A 16,183-nucleotide genomic window follows, 5' to 3' on the forward strand; every position below is an offset into this window, starting at 1 on the left:
AGGTAGTTTTTTACAGAAATCATGTGGTTTGAGTGCAGTTTAGTAAACATGATAATTAAGAAAAGAAGAAATGTTATGGATTCAAAGAGTTTTGTCAAAAGGTGCATGTGATGGCATTATGAGATATGGATTATTATTAGGATATATATAACTCATATAGCTTATCATCATCAAACCATGTGCCATATAGCTACCATTTTCCCATTGGTCATTATGCTACTAATTAATTTCATAAATAAATATATATTCATTCTTACTATAGTTGATTACTAATCATGCCATCATCATCATGCATGTCTTCACTCTGCAAAAAATTCTATGTTCTCATCCATCAACTTGATCAATATGAATGAATATTAATTGGAGGAATCTTTTTGGTTTTCCTTTTTGTAGGACAAGTATAAGCTTCTTTGTAATTTGATTTGGTAGGATAAATTTACAGTTTTTATTTGGAAGATTTTAAGTTGGTACGAAAAAGTTATGTTTCAACAAATATATTTCTAATTTTGGAAATGAAAAAGTCTTGTCAAATGGTTAGGAAAAACTCTTTATTTGATTGTTGCAAGATTTGAGAAATGTTTATTTGTTTGTTTCTATAAGTTAATACTAAACAAATGATTAATTACACACTTAATGTATCACTGTCACCTCAAACAATTATTATTATTATTATTATCTTCTACAATAGATAAAATATATGATGAAATTAATTTTGTTTGTTGTACACATGTGATATGTTTATTTTACATTTCAATAAATATTAATATTTAGTCAGCATCTAACTCCTGATCGCGTGAATGGAAGGGTGAAAAGTATAAGAGAAAAAAAAAAGAAATATTTGTATCTAAATCAAAATCAGCACTAATAAATATGAAAACAACATTTAAATATTTATTATCAGTTTTCAAAATTTTGATTCATTTGAACAAAGATTTGTAACTAAGAAGATATCAAATGATTACAAATAATTAAGAATATATCTATAGATTTTTGAGGTTAAGGATTACGTACACATTCATTTGTTTTACTCACTTGTGATTTCCCGCCCCCCCCCCCCCAAAAAAAAACCCAACAAGTTGGCTTGTGGAACATGTTACTATAACAAAAATAATAATTTGTGCCATACAAAAGTAAACTTATCTTTAATGATTGGATCATGTGCTCACCAATGTAATTAATTAGCATCACCATGTTTCTCTCCTTCAATGCAAAGGGTCAAACCTTCATGATCAAACAATACATACCCCAATACTGTTTCAATCCTCAAAAAAGAAGCTCATTCTTTTGCTTGTGACATGAGATATTGCAGATATCAATGTTTGAAAAAGTTATGTTTATACAATTTTATCGTATAAAAGTTGCACAACAAAAAGATGAGAAGAGAAGTGTCAGATAAGATGATTGAAGTGATAGAAAGAGACAGAGGAAAATAATTTATTCTAAGAATAATATAATTCTTATCGGTAATGAAAAAACATAATTCTTACTAAAGCTTAATCGTTGCGTAGATGTAGTTCGAAATAATAATAAAAAAACTGTATTGTGCTACTTAAGGTACTACCGTACGCAGTATAGTGTCCGTATTTTCTAATATGTACGATGCCGTATTTCTTTCAATACACAAGTAGGAGATTGTGAGAGAAAATCAGGAACCGAATCACTGCAGAACAACACCAGTTTAGAATCAAATCGATGTAATAAAACTGAAGGAACCTTTTTTGTATAAATCTAATATCTTCTTAGTTAGCCCTCTTCATGAAATTAAACATGGTATTATGGATAAAACGCATCACGTATATTTCCGGTTACGGTGTAGTACAGATCCAGGCCAGCATTTATTGAAATGTTACAGTGACAAACAAAAATAATGGGAAATATCTGTTCTAATGAAATTTGATGAGAAGAGTATAATACAGAGACCTTTAATCTCAGCCGTCAAATCTAAGCACTTCCTCGGGCGATATAGAGACCTTGAATCTCATTCATTGCACCATTTCTGTAGCAATCTACAGCGTTAACCAGGCCAACGCCAAATTGCCAGGGAGACTGTGATTCCAATATGGCATGTAGTGGCAACTGGCGAGTCAATATTCAAGCAGATCAATCTCTTTTAGTTGGTCAATCCTTTGTCATGTGATCTGCATCTTCTGCAGGAGGTTGTCTGTTTGCAGTGGTTGTAGATGTTAATACTTCTCTTGGTTCCTGTAAGATTACGGATCAGACACAGAATTGTACAATTTATGAGGTTATTATTTTTATGCTCGTGGTAAAATTGAATCTATTGTTTTATAGTAAAATTAAAATGAAATTCACTCAACAACTAATTATCAGCGCTTACACTAATATCCATGTTTCATTCACTTTATTTGGAAGAAATAATCACTTATTGTAGCATGTATATGGTGGAGAAAATGCAGCTTTAACAAATAAATATTAGGAAAGAAGTCAAATACTCATGTGCAATAATACCTTGTCTGAATTTTCCTCGCTTATCTCATCATTGTTGAAATGAGCAGAGCCTTCATTATTTTCTGTCTGAGATGTGGATGTAAAATTCTGATTTCCCTCGAAGTCTGTACTTAATAAGTTACCATTTACCACTCCAGATATGGAGGGATCAGTATCTGAACCCACCAACAGAGATTTTTCAACAGTTAAATCATCTCCAGTTTTCTCAAGTGTCACGTGACTATCATCTACTTTAGTCTCTCTGGCTGCTGTTTCCATGGCTTTCCTTTTTTCTTCTTCTTCTCTTTGTTGTCTTCTCCTTGCCTCTTGCTCCTTTAATTGCTTAAATCTTCAACACAACGAGGAGTACAATCACAACAGATGAAAATAAACCAATGGCAAATGCAATGAGTGTAACTACCTATAACTACTAACCTATCACCAGGTTGTGGCCCCTCTGATGTTTTCGCACTTTGGCTGGCTTCTTCCGCTATTGTGGAATTTAGCTTAGATATTGACTTCTGAACCTGGCTCCGGTCATTTTTTATGATATCATCTGGGACTTGCCTCACAGGATTTTTGGCACCTCCTAACTTTTGAAGCCATACTTGTTGTCCAGTGCTCAATATGTTATTTGTTAACCTACACAACACAAAAAACAATGGGTAAATATAGATATGGGCTAAATAATCAAAACCAACTGTGAGCTTTACCTATACTGACCAGTAAAGGCTAAGACCAGAAGGAACTGAGAGAGCAAAGTAACCAATCATTAATGGAAGGAACTTGGTCAAGACTTGAGAACTTTTCATGTTGGGATCAGTAGGCTGAAAATTGGCACGGAAAATTACAAATAACTCAGCCACCAACGTAAATACAGAGATGCCTTTTAATGTGCAGACACACAAAGTAAATCAACACAAACAGTTTTCTTTAATTCTTGTAGCAGAGGGGAAGGGTTGGGTTACATGACATTGGATGCAAAGTTAATCCGGCTGTATAGCCACACTATGGATACAAAATTGACAAAATTAAAACATAGTGTTAAATTACCAAGCAGCTTGAAATGTGTTCCATTTAAAGCTATAATAGAGAATGGCTAAAACTTTTATAAAGCACAAGTTTCATGAATAAAATTAGGACGCATTTAATTTAATTGTACATGCAACATGATTGACCTGTGATGACTGCATTATTTGGACAGATATGTACTGAGAGACGACCAGCAATACTGGCAAGACCAGATAAGCCAATGTATCAGACCATCCAAGGGGAGGGGCACCATCCTGAAGAAAGAGTAAAGAAAAAAATCACTAAAGCATAATTCACATTTAAATCCACCTAGAATCTGCAATAAATCACCAATAATGTGAACAAAAACCAAAAGAAAAATATAGCAAATATCATACAATAATCTAAAACAATGAGGGCGAATCAAAATAAAAAATGATTTGTTCCACTTGACAAACCAAACATTAACATTCATTCAATTGTTGAATTCGACAAGAGAGAAAGAGAGGTAAATCTTAGTTGGTCCTGAAAAAATATAAGCTCTTCAAGTAGTGCTTAATAATGCGTGCAACGTAAATACACACCTATCCTGCCTTTTTTCATTGGGTAACCACACTTGCGGATCAATGCACACACACCCGCCAGCTTATACTAAAAATATATGCCACAACGCAGTTATTTTAACAGAGTTTTTTCACACGCAAATATTTTACCTAATATACCCTCTGTTATTTGCATACCCCCAAAGGTTGGGGTTTCCCTATATGATCTGGTAACTACTGAAAGAGAGGTTTTCATACAGAAGAGCGGGCACAAAAATTAGAATAATGGATAGTTAGGCTTTCTCCAATTATAAAGAATGAAAACAATATCAAGTTGCCAACATGGTAGAGCCTTAAAAAAGGTGCAAACAGAAAACCACAAGGTTACATAGCTAAATATTTATGACATGAAATTTTACTTTCTAAATGATACACTCACCACAAAAGGAAAAAGCCAAGAGATACCACTGCCATTTTGACGAGCTGCGATTGTAGTTGGACCAGCAAGAGAAGGTATCCAAAAGAAGCCTTCAGTAAGGAGTCCCTTCATATATCAGATCCGACAAATGAATTACATTAGCCATGAAAGGTATGAGTCATTTAAAGAACAAAAAATTCCATATTTAACTATCAAATTAAAAATCAACATCATAACCAGCATACCTCGTCTGCCACATTTGAGAGGGCTCGATATAGCCCAATCCACACTGGTATGGTTGCGAGTGTGGGCAGGCATCCTAGTAAAAAAAGAAGACATTGACAAAAGAGTTACCATCTTCATGTTTTCAAAATTACATAATGCTCATAGTTCCATTTATTAACCTAGGAAACATTATAAGAAAAATTGTTGAAATAACTCAGGATTCAGGAAACGATAGGAATTGTGATGTGAAATCCTTGGAAGGCTCAATTCTCACAGCCAAAAGGAAACATCAATAAACCTTTTGCAGCATGATAGAATGAATACCTGCTAAAGGATTAATGTTGGCTAGTTTATACAATCTAGCAGTTTCAAGTTGAAGTCTCTCCTGCAAGAAGCAATAAATAAATCTTCAAGTTTGAACTATTTTTAAGGAATTCCATTGGTTAAGAGCTTGCAGAGTCAAAAGCTAACATTGTGTTTGGAATCCTCAAAAGTAGAAAATTATTTTATTAGATTCCAAAATAATAAATTCTGTGTTAGGACCAGTGTAGTAAGTATAAAAAAGGGTTTTAACTGATTCAAAATAATTTGATTTTTCGTTTTACAAGGCAATCCAGTAAGGGTAAAATGAATCAGTTCCCACAAATCCTGCTAAATGTGTCAAGATTCATAAAAAATGATAGAAATCCATGGATTTTAAAAATAAAATAAAATCCTATTTTTTATCATTTCAAATACGATTTTTGATTTAGAAATCCAATCAAATACTATCTTTTAACATTCTAAGCACACAGTAAAAGAAGTACCAACAATGGAATCTTATCAAAATTATAGGAGCTTATGCTGCCATGCCCCTCTACCAGTGGCAGAGGGGGGAATAAGGACGGAGTCATGCTTTAACAGTTAAAGTTTTCAGGCAATGCCTAAAAATTTATACAATGGTAGTTCCCACAGTGGTTTAATTGTTATAAACGAGATAGTATTGGAGAAAGTAACACTTCTAAAGGCTAAATACCTGATCACCAGCATACCGCTCCTGGATAGCCTTTATTTGAGGTTGCAAAGTTCGCATAGCTAAGGCAGATTCTACCTGTGAATAATCACTCAGATTTTATTTGACACAAACATGATGAATATGATGTAAGAAAGATCATGATATGAGAATACTATATCCATTACTAAGATTTTTAACGTCAAAAGCAATAATAGTTGGTTCAAAACCACAAAAGTACAAGATTCAAAAGATCATGGAGTCTATTGATCACTGTCAACATACTTCAACAACTGCATACAAACCTGCTTTTTGGTTAGAGGAAAAGTGGCAGCTTTTACAAGAACTGTGAGCAGTATAATTGCAAAACCATAAGCATATGGGACATGCAAAGCAGAAAGCCCATCCTTGAGTACCTGAGAAATGCAAATTACTTCCGCTCAGAATTACTGGACAGCATGTAGAGGCAAAAGTAGACCAGTATGTACTTGTTCTAGAACAACTTTGAGACAAAAATAATTATCTAACTCACATGTAACAGTAAATCGCAAGTAAGCTATGTCCTCGCGTTAATCTTCGTAATACTCTACAACTATAAAGTGCAACTTCCTTTGATTGTCTTTTGCCAAGTTTTTTACAGTCTTGTGAATAAATTATCGTGTATAGTAAGGGGAAGAGTTTACCACATTGGCCATGGTGGAACATGGACAAAAAAATTGACTGAATTTGTCTAATTAGCAATCTCCAATGCATCAGTTCCAACGCTAGAACTTATAGAAGACGAGATTTCAACCGGAACAAAATTACTAAGAAAAAATTATCACCATAAATCTAAAGTTGTTCTTAGCAGTGTCACATTAAGAAGAGCCCAACATAAAAGTATAGTGCATTAGGTAGGAGAGACTCGTCCAATTCAATGTGGGATTCCTAACATTGCCACCATGAGATGACTTCACTCATCCATCAATATTCGGTTTGCACCTTAATCCAGCTCATAGGAAGCTCTTTCCGTGACCCAACACTCAGCAAGAGCATCAATTGTTAGGACTTAAGCATGAGAGGAGAACTCAACCCAAAAAACTATTCCATTAGGTGGGATAGTGCACAGTTTAAATACAATATTAAGTAGCTCATCCTACACAATGTGGAACGCCTATCAGTCGTTCGTTATATGGCCCAGACCTAGACCAGAAAATTACATCACTAGAACAAATGGAAACAATGATATTTCAACAATTCTCAACTACAGCAGCAAATACCACAGACCATCCGCACCAGAAGCCAATCCTACCAACCAATAACAACAACTGCAAACTATAGAGAGCTATAATCTTAATCTTACTTTCCCATTCAATCATGCTAATCAAATTTTCTTCAAACACGGCATTACCTTCTCGCCAATAACAAGCTCCGTCCAGCGCGTTGATAATTCAAATTACAGTTTCGATTTCACGCACGGAGAAAACCAAATCAAAAATCGAAGAGTTCGGTGAGTCAGAGAACAATACCTTGAGAACCGTCTCCATGTAATTAGTGATTCCGGAAAGCCAATCGTTGCTCTGTTTGGCGGTGGCGGAAGCAGCAACCGTGTCAGAAGAAGAAACGGCGGCGTCTGCAATCGTATAAAAAAGTCCCTCCGCTCGACCAAACAGTTCTCTGAGCAAGCCTTCAGCGTCCTCCGGCTCGGGCAAGAATTCGGGTTTGAATCCGAACCGGGCGACGGAGAGGGAACCGCGAAGAAAGTGTCTGGTCGAACCGGAGAAAGCATGGGATTGAGGACGGTTGGGGAGGCGGCTCGTGCTCCGGTTCCTGAACGGAGCAGAGACTATGTTGGGTGCGCAAGGTAACAGAGCAGCTGCCATGGTATTCGGTTCGCAACGAACCGGGCGGTTTGAAGGAGGAAGTAAAAAACCTAGTTACCGGTTTGGTTGAAAGTGAATTTAGCAGGAGCTCTGAAGTGGTAATGGAGTTATGCAGATGCAAAATTATGGAGATTTTGTTGCAGCGCACACCTTCGTTCTTCCCTTTCTTCTCCTCCTTTCTTGGGTTTTAGAAAATCCAAAGGGCCCACCCATATCATATTTCACAACTACAAAAACAAAAATAAAAATAAAAATATCAGACATTTATCGTTAGTGTTCTTACAAATAAAAAAAAAAAATCCTTTTTTCCAAACTATAATTGATGTACATCGGAACCCAATACTTTACCACCTTTGCAACGTGACAAAAAAAAACAATTTAAAATGTAATATTTTATTTATTGTTCTAAAAATCTAATCTAAGTTAGATATATGGAAGCACTGATACACCGGCAACAAAAGTCAAAAAATTACGCGTATGACTTGAGCCCCTCATTAATCTGGGCTTATTTGCATAGTTTCTACGTGGATTGGGCTGACCCCAACCCAATTGAATCCATGGTATGACGATTTTTCCTCCTACACCCCAATTTTTTCTTTATGCACCATAATTGTTGCTATAGTGATTGGATGTATAATTTCAGTAGAACTCAATTTTCTTTTCTTGTTTTCAAAACAACAAAATTTTTTCTTCAATTTTTTTTATTAAAACTGGAAAAATTAGCAGGATATTTTCTCTAGCTTTAATCATAAAAGTTGAAAATCTTGTATTTTTTTGAAAATATTATTATGTATCAAATTAAAATGATTAAAAACTCAACTCGAAACAGTTATGAATCCGTGTTGGAAAAGTGCGTTTTTGATTAAAGCAGTAACTAAAGCATTTTGAAGTGATAAGAGAAGATAGGAACATGAGGTCGAAACGGCACGAATGAGAAATATCTGAACTTCTTCATTCAGACATCATATTCCAAACAAAAAGTGTTGGAGTGAGTAAGCTCTGGAAGTTTCACAATGGCAGCAACCATAGCAGCAACCATGGCCATAGTAAACACCAAGAGCCTAAACGTTCAACTCCCACCTTCAAAACCCACCCTTTCTCTCTTTTCCCATCTCAACCTTCCAAAGGGTCTAACCTCCACCGTTAACGCCACCGTGTCAGCGACAACATCATCCATAGCGGGCACTGCAATCGCGGGGGCAGTTTTTTCCACCCTCGGATGCTGTGACGCGGCTTTTGCGGCGTCGCAAATAGCCCAGATAGCGGAGGGCGACAACCGTGGGCTTGCGCTGTTGCTGCCGGTGGTTCCCGCCTTGGCGTGGGTGCTGTTTAACATTCTGCAGCCGGCGCTGAACCAGGTGAACCGCATGCGGAGCAGCAGAGGGGTCATGGTTGGGCTTGGGCTTGGGCTCGGCGCCTCGGGCTTGGTGTGGGGCCCGGAAGCGTCAGCGAGTGAGATGGGTCTGATTGCGGATGCTGCGGATGCTGCGGATGCTGCGGCGGGCAGTGACAACAGGGGTCAGCTTCTGCTGTTTGTGGTTGCACCGGCGATTGTGTGGGTTCTGTACAACATTCTGCAACCTGCACTTAATCAGATTAACAGAATGAGATCAAAATAAGTATGGGAATGGAAATTTGTATCGCTTTTTTCATTGTAACTTGTATCTACCTCTCTCTATGTATAAAAATTATTTATCTATGTATCAATCAATGTTTAATTCCTTTGATTTCTTTTACTGACAAGCCAGCACACTGTTTTTGGTTTGAGAATTTTCTTTCTTGAACTCGTGTTAAACATTTACTTAACATGTTAAGATTTTCAGAGAAGCTGGTAGATGTAGAGTCTTATGGTGCAAATACGTTAAGATGTTGGTGCAAATTCTTTAATGTTAATTTCCTTGCTTGTGTGATAATGAACTTCAGTAAATCTTGTTTAATAATTTCTTTTATGTCGTGGTTGATATCTTTATCTGAAACTTTCAGTTTTTAACGTTAATGTTTATTTCCACCAAGGTTTCTTTTGAACGTTAATGTTCTTTCCATAATACCATGAATAGAAGAAGAAAAAAGTTAATGAAGAGACAGTCAACTAAAAGAACATGATATGATTGCCAAAAAAAGGTACAATCAAAATCGTAAAATCTAGGCATACGAGGAATTTGTAGTAACATACATATTATAGTAGTAATATATCACACTGTTCTCATAATTATAATTAACCTGGATCGTGACACAAGTCAACAAAGAACAATTTGGCTCGTAACATAAATGGCCAACTTGCTCAGTAAAAACGCTTAAAAAATGCCAAAATACCGTCGTTTTGGAACGGCAAGAAAAAAAGTGAAAGAAGCTAAGCTATGTAAGGACACAACAAAAACGAACAAAAATACCACAGTTGTGGTTAGTGTCCTTTTACTTTTCTTCTGCTCGAAGGTGTTGTTAATCAGCCAGGCTGTCTGGGACAAATTCCTGGGACTGGCTTTCAGAGGCTATTATTTTAGCCTTCTTAAACCAGCTTGAGCTTCTGAGAACGTCATCGATTGACATTCCTTTTGTTTCTGTCAAACTGCACAAACAATGGTTTCAGACTCGTCTGCAATGTTAATTATGCAACATGATTCATGAATGATGATGAACCACAAAACAAAAAGAGACATCCCGAAAAACTTTTGTTGTCAGCAATGATGCAGAGATGAAAGCATGCAAACCCAGAATTTAAAATTAACAATTTTGAGCGGCATAGTTTCCACTTTTATGTCACGGATTATCATTCTTCACCAACATTAAAATGCCAAGTAGGTGAACTTCGCAGCAAATATTGGGAATACCCTGCTCAAGCCATAATCCATGAGATGTGAATGGCTCAATTGATTGTGAATAAACCATTCATTTAAATACAAATGTGTACGATGAACTAAAATAAAAATGAAAAGAAAAAAAGTATTTTCAAATACCCTCAACAGCTCTTATTTATTCTTTTGACATGTAAATTGCAATATAAATAAGGCCCAGAGAATATAGTCAGAGTAATTCTAGCTATACTATGTTTACTTTAACTGAAGATAACGTTATTGCTCAACTATAAGTTCAGGTCAGAGTTAAAGTCATTGTCACATTTATTATTAAAACGTGAGTTTCAAGATTTGATGGAATAGAATTCCTCGTGTCCAAATAAATTTAAAATGATAAAAAAAATAAGGGTAAGAATGGTAGCAGAAAAGAGAGAGAGCCACGATTTAATTTTTTGCTGAAAATTGTCATTCAAACATGCAAACGACTTGTAGCCAAAAACAAGAGACAAACGACTTTGCCAACTTACATCATCATTCAGCAGAAATAATTAACTTACCTTGCTTTTGAGGAACTTCTTCCACCATTTTCCGGACTTTGCCCTCCATATGAACCTGATAAAAAAATGAAAGAAATTGATTCCAGATTGTCTCATCACTATTTTCATGAAGAAACGAGATAAACTGAACATAGCCATATAAATCTTTAATTCAAGCTTGTCACCGACGCCAACATCAAAATTCAAAAAGCATAACAGGATAAATGTTCTAGAGGAAAACAGTACGATACACAAAAGTAGTTAAACTGATTTTAGTACCATAGTCTTAACAACCAAGTGAGATAGCAAAGCTTTCCTAGGTAAACACAAGATAAGAAAAACCAGTGGTTATCCGAAATGTCCTGAGTACTATGTAGTCGTCAGAAAAAGAGTTTCCAGAACAAATGTATAGGAAAGTGGTGAGCTACAAATATACATCAACTATGTTGCCTTAAACATAAAAATAACAAAGTAATAACTTAAGAACATAAAATATTCTCAAAATTAGAAGGGAAAATACAAGCTTTCCTCAACTTTAGGAATTACAACATTTTCAACCTTCATAAATATGATAATGTGGATATTTCCAGATCCTGGAACAAAACATGTGAGGAGTAACAGTTGATAACCAAATTCCAAAGATCAATTAAAAAAGTTAATCCCAACCAACTCAACAGAAACTCACTTATCCACTCACCCCTTACAGATTGAAGACTATTTTATACCACATTTCATCAATTTTATTAAAACGTAAAGGCACACATATTTAATACATATATTTCAGTTACCATCTACGTGAGAATCTATACCTGAACTGCTATCTCCATCAGACAATAGTGGATTATCTGATGGAGTTCTGGTGCTGGCACCAGAATTACCAACTTCATTGTCAGAGCTGCTGCTGCTGCTACTATCATCCTTGAAAATTGCTCCTGATAACAAGCTCTTCTTTTGTGGTGTTTTACCCACAACTCCACGAACATTATTCCCGGAAGCTTTTCCTGCTTTACTTTGAATCCTTTTTGTGGAACCTTCCAGCTTTGAATTTGATACAGGAACATGTTTTCTTTGTTTCTCCAAATCCATTTTTTTCTCAGAAGCTTTGACACGAGTCTTTTTGTTTTCTTCAATCACAGTCCTGTTACCAGACACTTTTGAATCTTGTCCACTCCTGTGTGCATTTGGTACCTTCTCCCCAGGGTGAATCCTTACATCAAGCTCTTCCTTTGATGATAATTTCAGTGAGGAGCTTAAATCCTTAGCATGAGTTTGTCCATTTGTTGATTCAATTTGGTGAATTTTATTTCTGGTCATGGTCTCAATAGCTTTCATCTCTGTTTCATTCAACTTGTCAACAAGCATGACATCTGACAAATTAGCTTCACCTGGCTGTTTCCGGGATAAAAATTGCTCGTCAGCATTAACCTTTAAAGTTTTAGAAGGTGCTTCCAAATTATCATCATCTTTCTCTCCGGTAGACTGTGTTGAAAGCTGCACTGCATCAGAAGGTTCAAGTTGAACGGAGTCTTTCTCCGGTTCCGTATTTGTTTTGCATGATTTCTTAGAGGACTTTGTGCTTGCAGAGTTAAGTTTCTTTGTCACTGCAACTGAAGATTTGGCTTGTGTTTCACGGTCAGAAGATGATGGTGAATTCTTACTATCACCTTGATCTTTCAAAAGCATATTTGACATACTCTTTGAGATAGAACTCTGTTTGTCATTTGACTTCTTTCTCTGTCTCTTGCCCGTGTGTTCAGCACTCTCAATGTTAAAGTCAATTTCCTTATCAGAAGTCCCATGCATCTCCTCCTGCTGTATTTTTCCACCTATTTGATTTAAAGGGTTCTCCTCCGTCTCTGTATTTCCTGATTTAGGATCACAATTTGTTGCACCAAGGGACTTCATAATAACAGTTTTACTCTCAGAAGCATCCACATGCTGAATACCTTCTTTAAACGGGGAATCTCCACCTGAATTCTTATCTTTTTTCTTCTTCTTCTTTTCCTTCTTCGATTTCCTAGATTCAGTTGTTCCATTAACATCCACAACTTTTGAAGTCACATTTAATTCTCCAACTTTTGCATCTGAGTTGTCCTGGTTGGATGGTGTGGACTTATCTAACACCATTAGCTTAGGATTATTTTGTGGTGATAACTCTCTTCCTTCCTCAGCTCCTTTAATCTGACCAGCTTCATTTTTATCATTATCCTCAGTCAGCTCCATATGATCGACAACATTAGCAGGGTGTTCTATTATTTCAATATCAGAATGGTTGTTATAGTTTCCTGTTGTTTTTTCTGTAGTTTGAATGTCTTCTTTGCATGCATCGGTTCCAGTCTCCATGTTGTCAATAGTAGTTTTGCCCATAGTCATATCTGGTCCAAAAATAAAAAGAGATCAGTAATAAATTTTCAGTATTCTAAAATAAATTTCTTTTATTAATTTGATCTCAATAATAAATAAAAAAATAGCAAACTAATCTTAACATGGTACAAGTTAGCACGAATAAGGCTGGAACTTTACTATGTTCACCCTTTCCTCAAGTAGTATCACCTTTAGAGAGAGAAATTTCCTCCTGATCACCCCTTTGAATGCTGGAATGATCTTCTTCTTCAACGTTCCTGGAAGAAGTAATTAAAGGAGTTTCATGAGGATTTGATGAATTTTTCTTCCCTTTCCTCCTCCGACCCAATATAGTTCTGAGTGTATCATTGTCACTAAATTTTTCAGCTGATGATTGGTCATCATTACTGTTTTTAATCTTCTGTAGGTCCTCCAAATCATGATGAGAAGAAATGTCTACATTAAAATCATTAATCAACTTGGCCCTGGGCAAACTTTTGTCTCTACTTTTCTCTTTGCTACTCTTCCTCTTTTTCTTTGTAGGAGTTTCTGCATCTAAAATGTCTCCAGTTACCTTATCATCCTTGTATTCAACACCATACCTATAGTTTTCATTCTTAAGTTCAAACTGATCCTTCAATTCTTTCCTTTCCTCATGTGCTTCATCAGACTTATGCGCTTCATCCTTCTGAGCAGCCGTCTCCTCCTTGAAGATTTCTTTAGAATCATCGGACAAAGACCTCTTCCTTTTCTTATGCTTCTTATCTGCACTAAGTTCAGGTTCTGAAGCTTCTTGCAATGACACAGCAGTGTTAATGTCATTCTTAGTGTTACTATTGTTGCAATCAGTATGCATATGCTCCTTCAAAACATCAATTTCCATAATTACTTCCTTATTTGCATTCTCCAAAGTTTTAGCTACAACCTCAATATCCTGCTGAATTGCACAATCACCGAGCCCAACAACAGAAGCATCACCTACATTTAAAGTGTCATCTCGAAATGCGTCTTCTTTTTTCCTTTTACCTTTACGTTTTCTACTCAAATCTGATACAGATTTACTATTTCTCTCCTTGCGTACAACACAAACACCCTCAATGCTTTTATTGGTTCCATCAACCTCATATTCCATAGCTGAACCTGGAAGATCATTATTTTCGACAGATGATTTAACACCTGTATCCAACTTTTCAGCAGCTCCTTTGCCACTATGTTGTGAAACACAAGGACTACGAACAGGAACTTCTGCATTCTCAACTGGTTTCTTCTCCAACTGCTGCAAGTTGAAATTGCCAAAGGTGGACACCCCCTTGGACGGAGAACAGATACCATTATCACCACGACCAGTCAAAGCATTACTTACAATGCCGAGAGTGGCCACCTGGTAATTCCGAGAACACTCCCTCACCACAGTAGCATCCACACTGACCAACCAACTCTTGAGGGTACCAGTAAAGGCACTTCTCACAGGCATTGAATCTACAAGGTGATAAAAGTGCCCCTCGCGCTCAACCTACATCAAATTAAATAAAATTGGATTGTAAGCAAAAACAATACATAGTGAAGAAAACAAAGCGTGACTTGAACAGAAGAATATGAAATACCTTTATCCCATTAATCTGAATTTGCCCTATTTGGGGAAAGCATGAGGGGTGTTCCAACAGAATACTCCCTACATGCAATTCAAATAATTCAAACAAAAGATCAGCAATGTAAACTAACAGTGAATAGTGTTACATTAAAAAACAAATAACCAAAATCCATGGATTGAGAACAAAAACTGTTAACAAGAGAAACATTTAAAGGGCATAACCAAAAAACAATGTCAACAATCACTGTCTAAAAATTGAAGAGAAAAATGATTACTTTTGAGGTCAGCGACAGTGTCGTCGTAGGCAACGAGGAGCGCGAAGCGGGTATCGAGGTTTGTGTCTATGTAAACGACGTTGGTGTTGTGAGTGGCCATGTTCGTTCATAGGCTCGTGTTTTGTTTTCTCTTCTGAGGTTTATGGCGCCTCGCCACAACTCTCTTCAGGGTATTAGGTCATATTATTTTCTCCATGAACTTTTATATATATATATATATATGCAAGGAAATTCTTTTTTCCGAAATATCAATTTTATCTTTTAAATATAATTATTAAATTTTAAAAAATTGACCATTATTTTTACAAATTTTTTATAAAATCAGATATCTCTATTTTTTCTCTTTTTCTTTTCTTCTTTATTTATTAATAATTATTCTTTTATCTGTTCTTATATATTTCACTTTATTTTTTAATAAATACAATTTTAATATATATATTAACTTAATAACATTATAATATTATCACCTACTAATATAATATCATACATTTTAAAAAATAATATATATATATATAATTTTAATATATATATATTAATTTAATAATATTATAATATTATCACCTACTAATCATGCATTTTAAAAAATAATATACACAGACGTGATAAGTACATGTGTTACGCTATATATATATATATATATTAGCTTTTGTAATCTTTGGTTTAAGATTATTTTCAATTAATATTTTTAAAATTATTAAAGTTTAGTTGATAAAATATACTTTGAAGTTTTAGTTGGTATAATAATATACATAAAGGATAAGATTAAGAAAAAAGTCTATGGCTAAAAAGATAGATGACTTCAATAATTGTGATTTTTTTTTTCTGGATAATTAGTGAATTAGATTAAATTTGAAATTAAAATTAAGAAATATATTTGGAAGCAGTAAACACTGCAAAAAATTGTAAGATATGATTATGATGAGATATGTAGCTCAATCAGAACGATAATTTAAAAATATTGAAATTTGGTTTAAAAAAATAGTATATGAATAATATATGAATAAATAAAAGATAGATTATTCAAATTGTTGTGAAAGATTTTTTAGTATAACGGTCAAATTGTATTAAATTTGAAATTAAAATTAAGAAATATATTGGTTTATGTAACCACCTCATAGCTGTTTTTTCTTCACTTTGTTTACCTATTTT

General features: G+C 35.1%; 3 protein-coding genes across 3 annotated transcripts; 1 reads left to right on the forward strand and 2 right to left on the reverse strand.

Moving 5' to 3' along the window:
* Window positions 1-1,752: 1,752 nt before the first annotated feature.
* On the reverse strand, window positions 1,753-7,704 carry ALB4 (OxaA/YidC-like membrane insertion protein). The gene is made up of 11 exons (XM_028083501.2): window positions 7,144-7,704; window positions 5,941-6,051; window positions 5,660-5,734; window positions 4,969-5,029; window positions 4,665-4,738; window positions 4,441-4,545; window positions 3,627-3,734; window positions 3,172-3,275; window positions 2,884-3,090; window positions 2,470-2,797; window positions 1,753-2,202 (listed from the first exon to the last, which is right to left on the reverse strand). Exons 1-11 carry the CDS (start codon window positions 7,495-7,497, stop codon window positions 2,119-2,121), a joined length of 1,611 nt encoding a protein of 536 aa, XP_027939302.1. The 5' UTR covers window positions 7,498-7,704; the 3' UTR covers window positions 1,753-2,118.
* Window positions 7,705-8,383: 679 nt separating this feature from the next.
* On the forward strand, window positions 8,384-9,233 carry LOC114178815 (photosystem II reaction center proteins PsbY, chloroplastic-like). Its single transcript, XM_028064923.2, has one exon. The coding sequence runs from the start codon at window positions 8,511-8,513 to the stop codon at window positions 9,114-9,116; it is 606 nt and encodes a 201-aa protein (XP_027920724.1). The 5' UTR covers window positions 8,384-8,510; the 3' UTR covers window positions 9,117-9,233.
* A 422-nt stretch (window positions 9,234-9,655) lies between these two features.
* On the reverse strand, window positions 9,656-15,203 carry LOC114178810 (uncharacterized). The gene is made up of 6 exons (XM_028064912.2): window positions 15,035-15,203; window positions 14,773-14,840; window positions 13,379-14,681; window positions 11,635-13,200; window positions 10,847-10,901; window positions 9,656-10,063 (listed from the first exon to the last, which is right to left on the reverse strand). The coding sequence occupies exons 1-6, from the start codon at window positions 15,132-15,134 to the stop codon at window positions 9,937-9,939; spliced, it is 3,219 nt and encodes a 1,072-aa protein (XP_027920713.1). The 5' UTR covers window positions 15,135-15,203; the 3' UTR covers window positions 9,656-9,936.
* Window positions 15,204-16,183: the final 980 nt, after the last annotated feature.

Source organism: Vigna unguiculata, chromosome 1 (assembly GCF_037176805.1).
Source record: "Vigna unguiculata cultivar grain cowpea cultivar isolate G323 ecotype 2 chromosome 1, ASM3717680v1, whole genome shotgun sequence".
Lineage (NCBI taxonomy): Eukaryota > Viridiplantae > Streptophyta > Magnoliopsida > Fabales > Fabaceae > Vigna > Vigna unguiculata.

Coding starts and splice junctions, on each gene's coding strand:
- ALB4 (XM_028083501.2), bottom strand. CDS start 7,497: ATGGCAGCTGCTCTGTTACCTTGCGCACCCAACATAGTCTCTGCTCCG. Junction 3,276..3,626: donor AAATAATGCAGTCATCACAG/GTCAATCATGTT, acceptor GCCAATTTTCAG/CCTACTGATCCCAACATGAA. Junction 3,091..3,171: donor TCTGGTCTTAGCCTTTACTG/GTCAGTATAGGT, acceptor TGTGTTGTGTAG/GTTAACAAATAACATATTGA.
- LOC114178815 (XM_028064923.2), top strand. CDS start 8,511: ATGGCAGCAACCATAGCAGCAACCATGGCCATAGTAAACACCAAGAGC.
- LOC114178810 (XM_028064912.2), bottom strand. CDS start 15,134: ATGGCCACTCACAACACCAACGTCGTTTACATAGACACAAACCTCGAT. Junction 14,841..15,034: donor CACTGTCGCTGACCTCAAAA/GTAATCATTTTT, acceptor AATTGCATGTAG/GGAGTATTCTGTTGGAACAC. Junction 10,902..11,634: donor TGATGGAGATAGCAGTTCAG/GTATAGATTCTC, acceptor TTTTTTTATCAG/GTTCATATGGAGGGCAAAGT.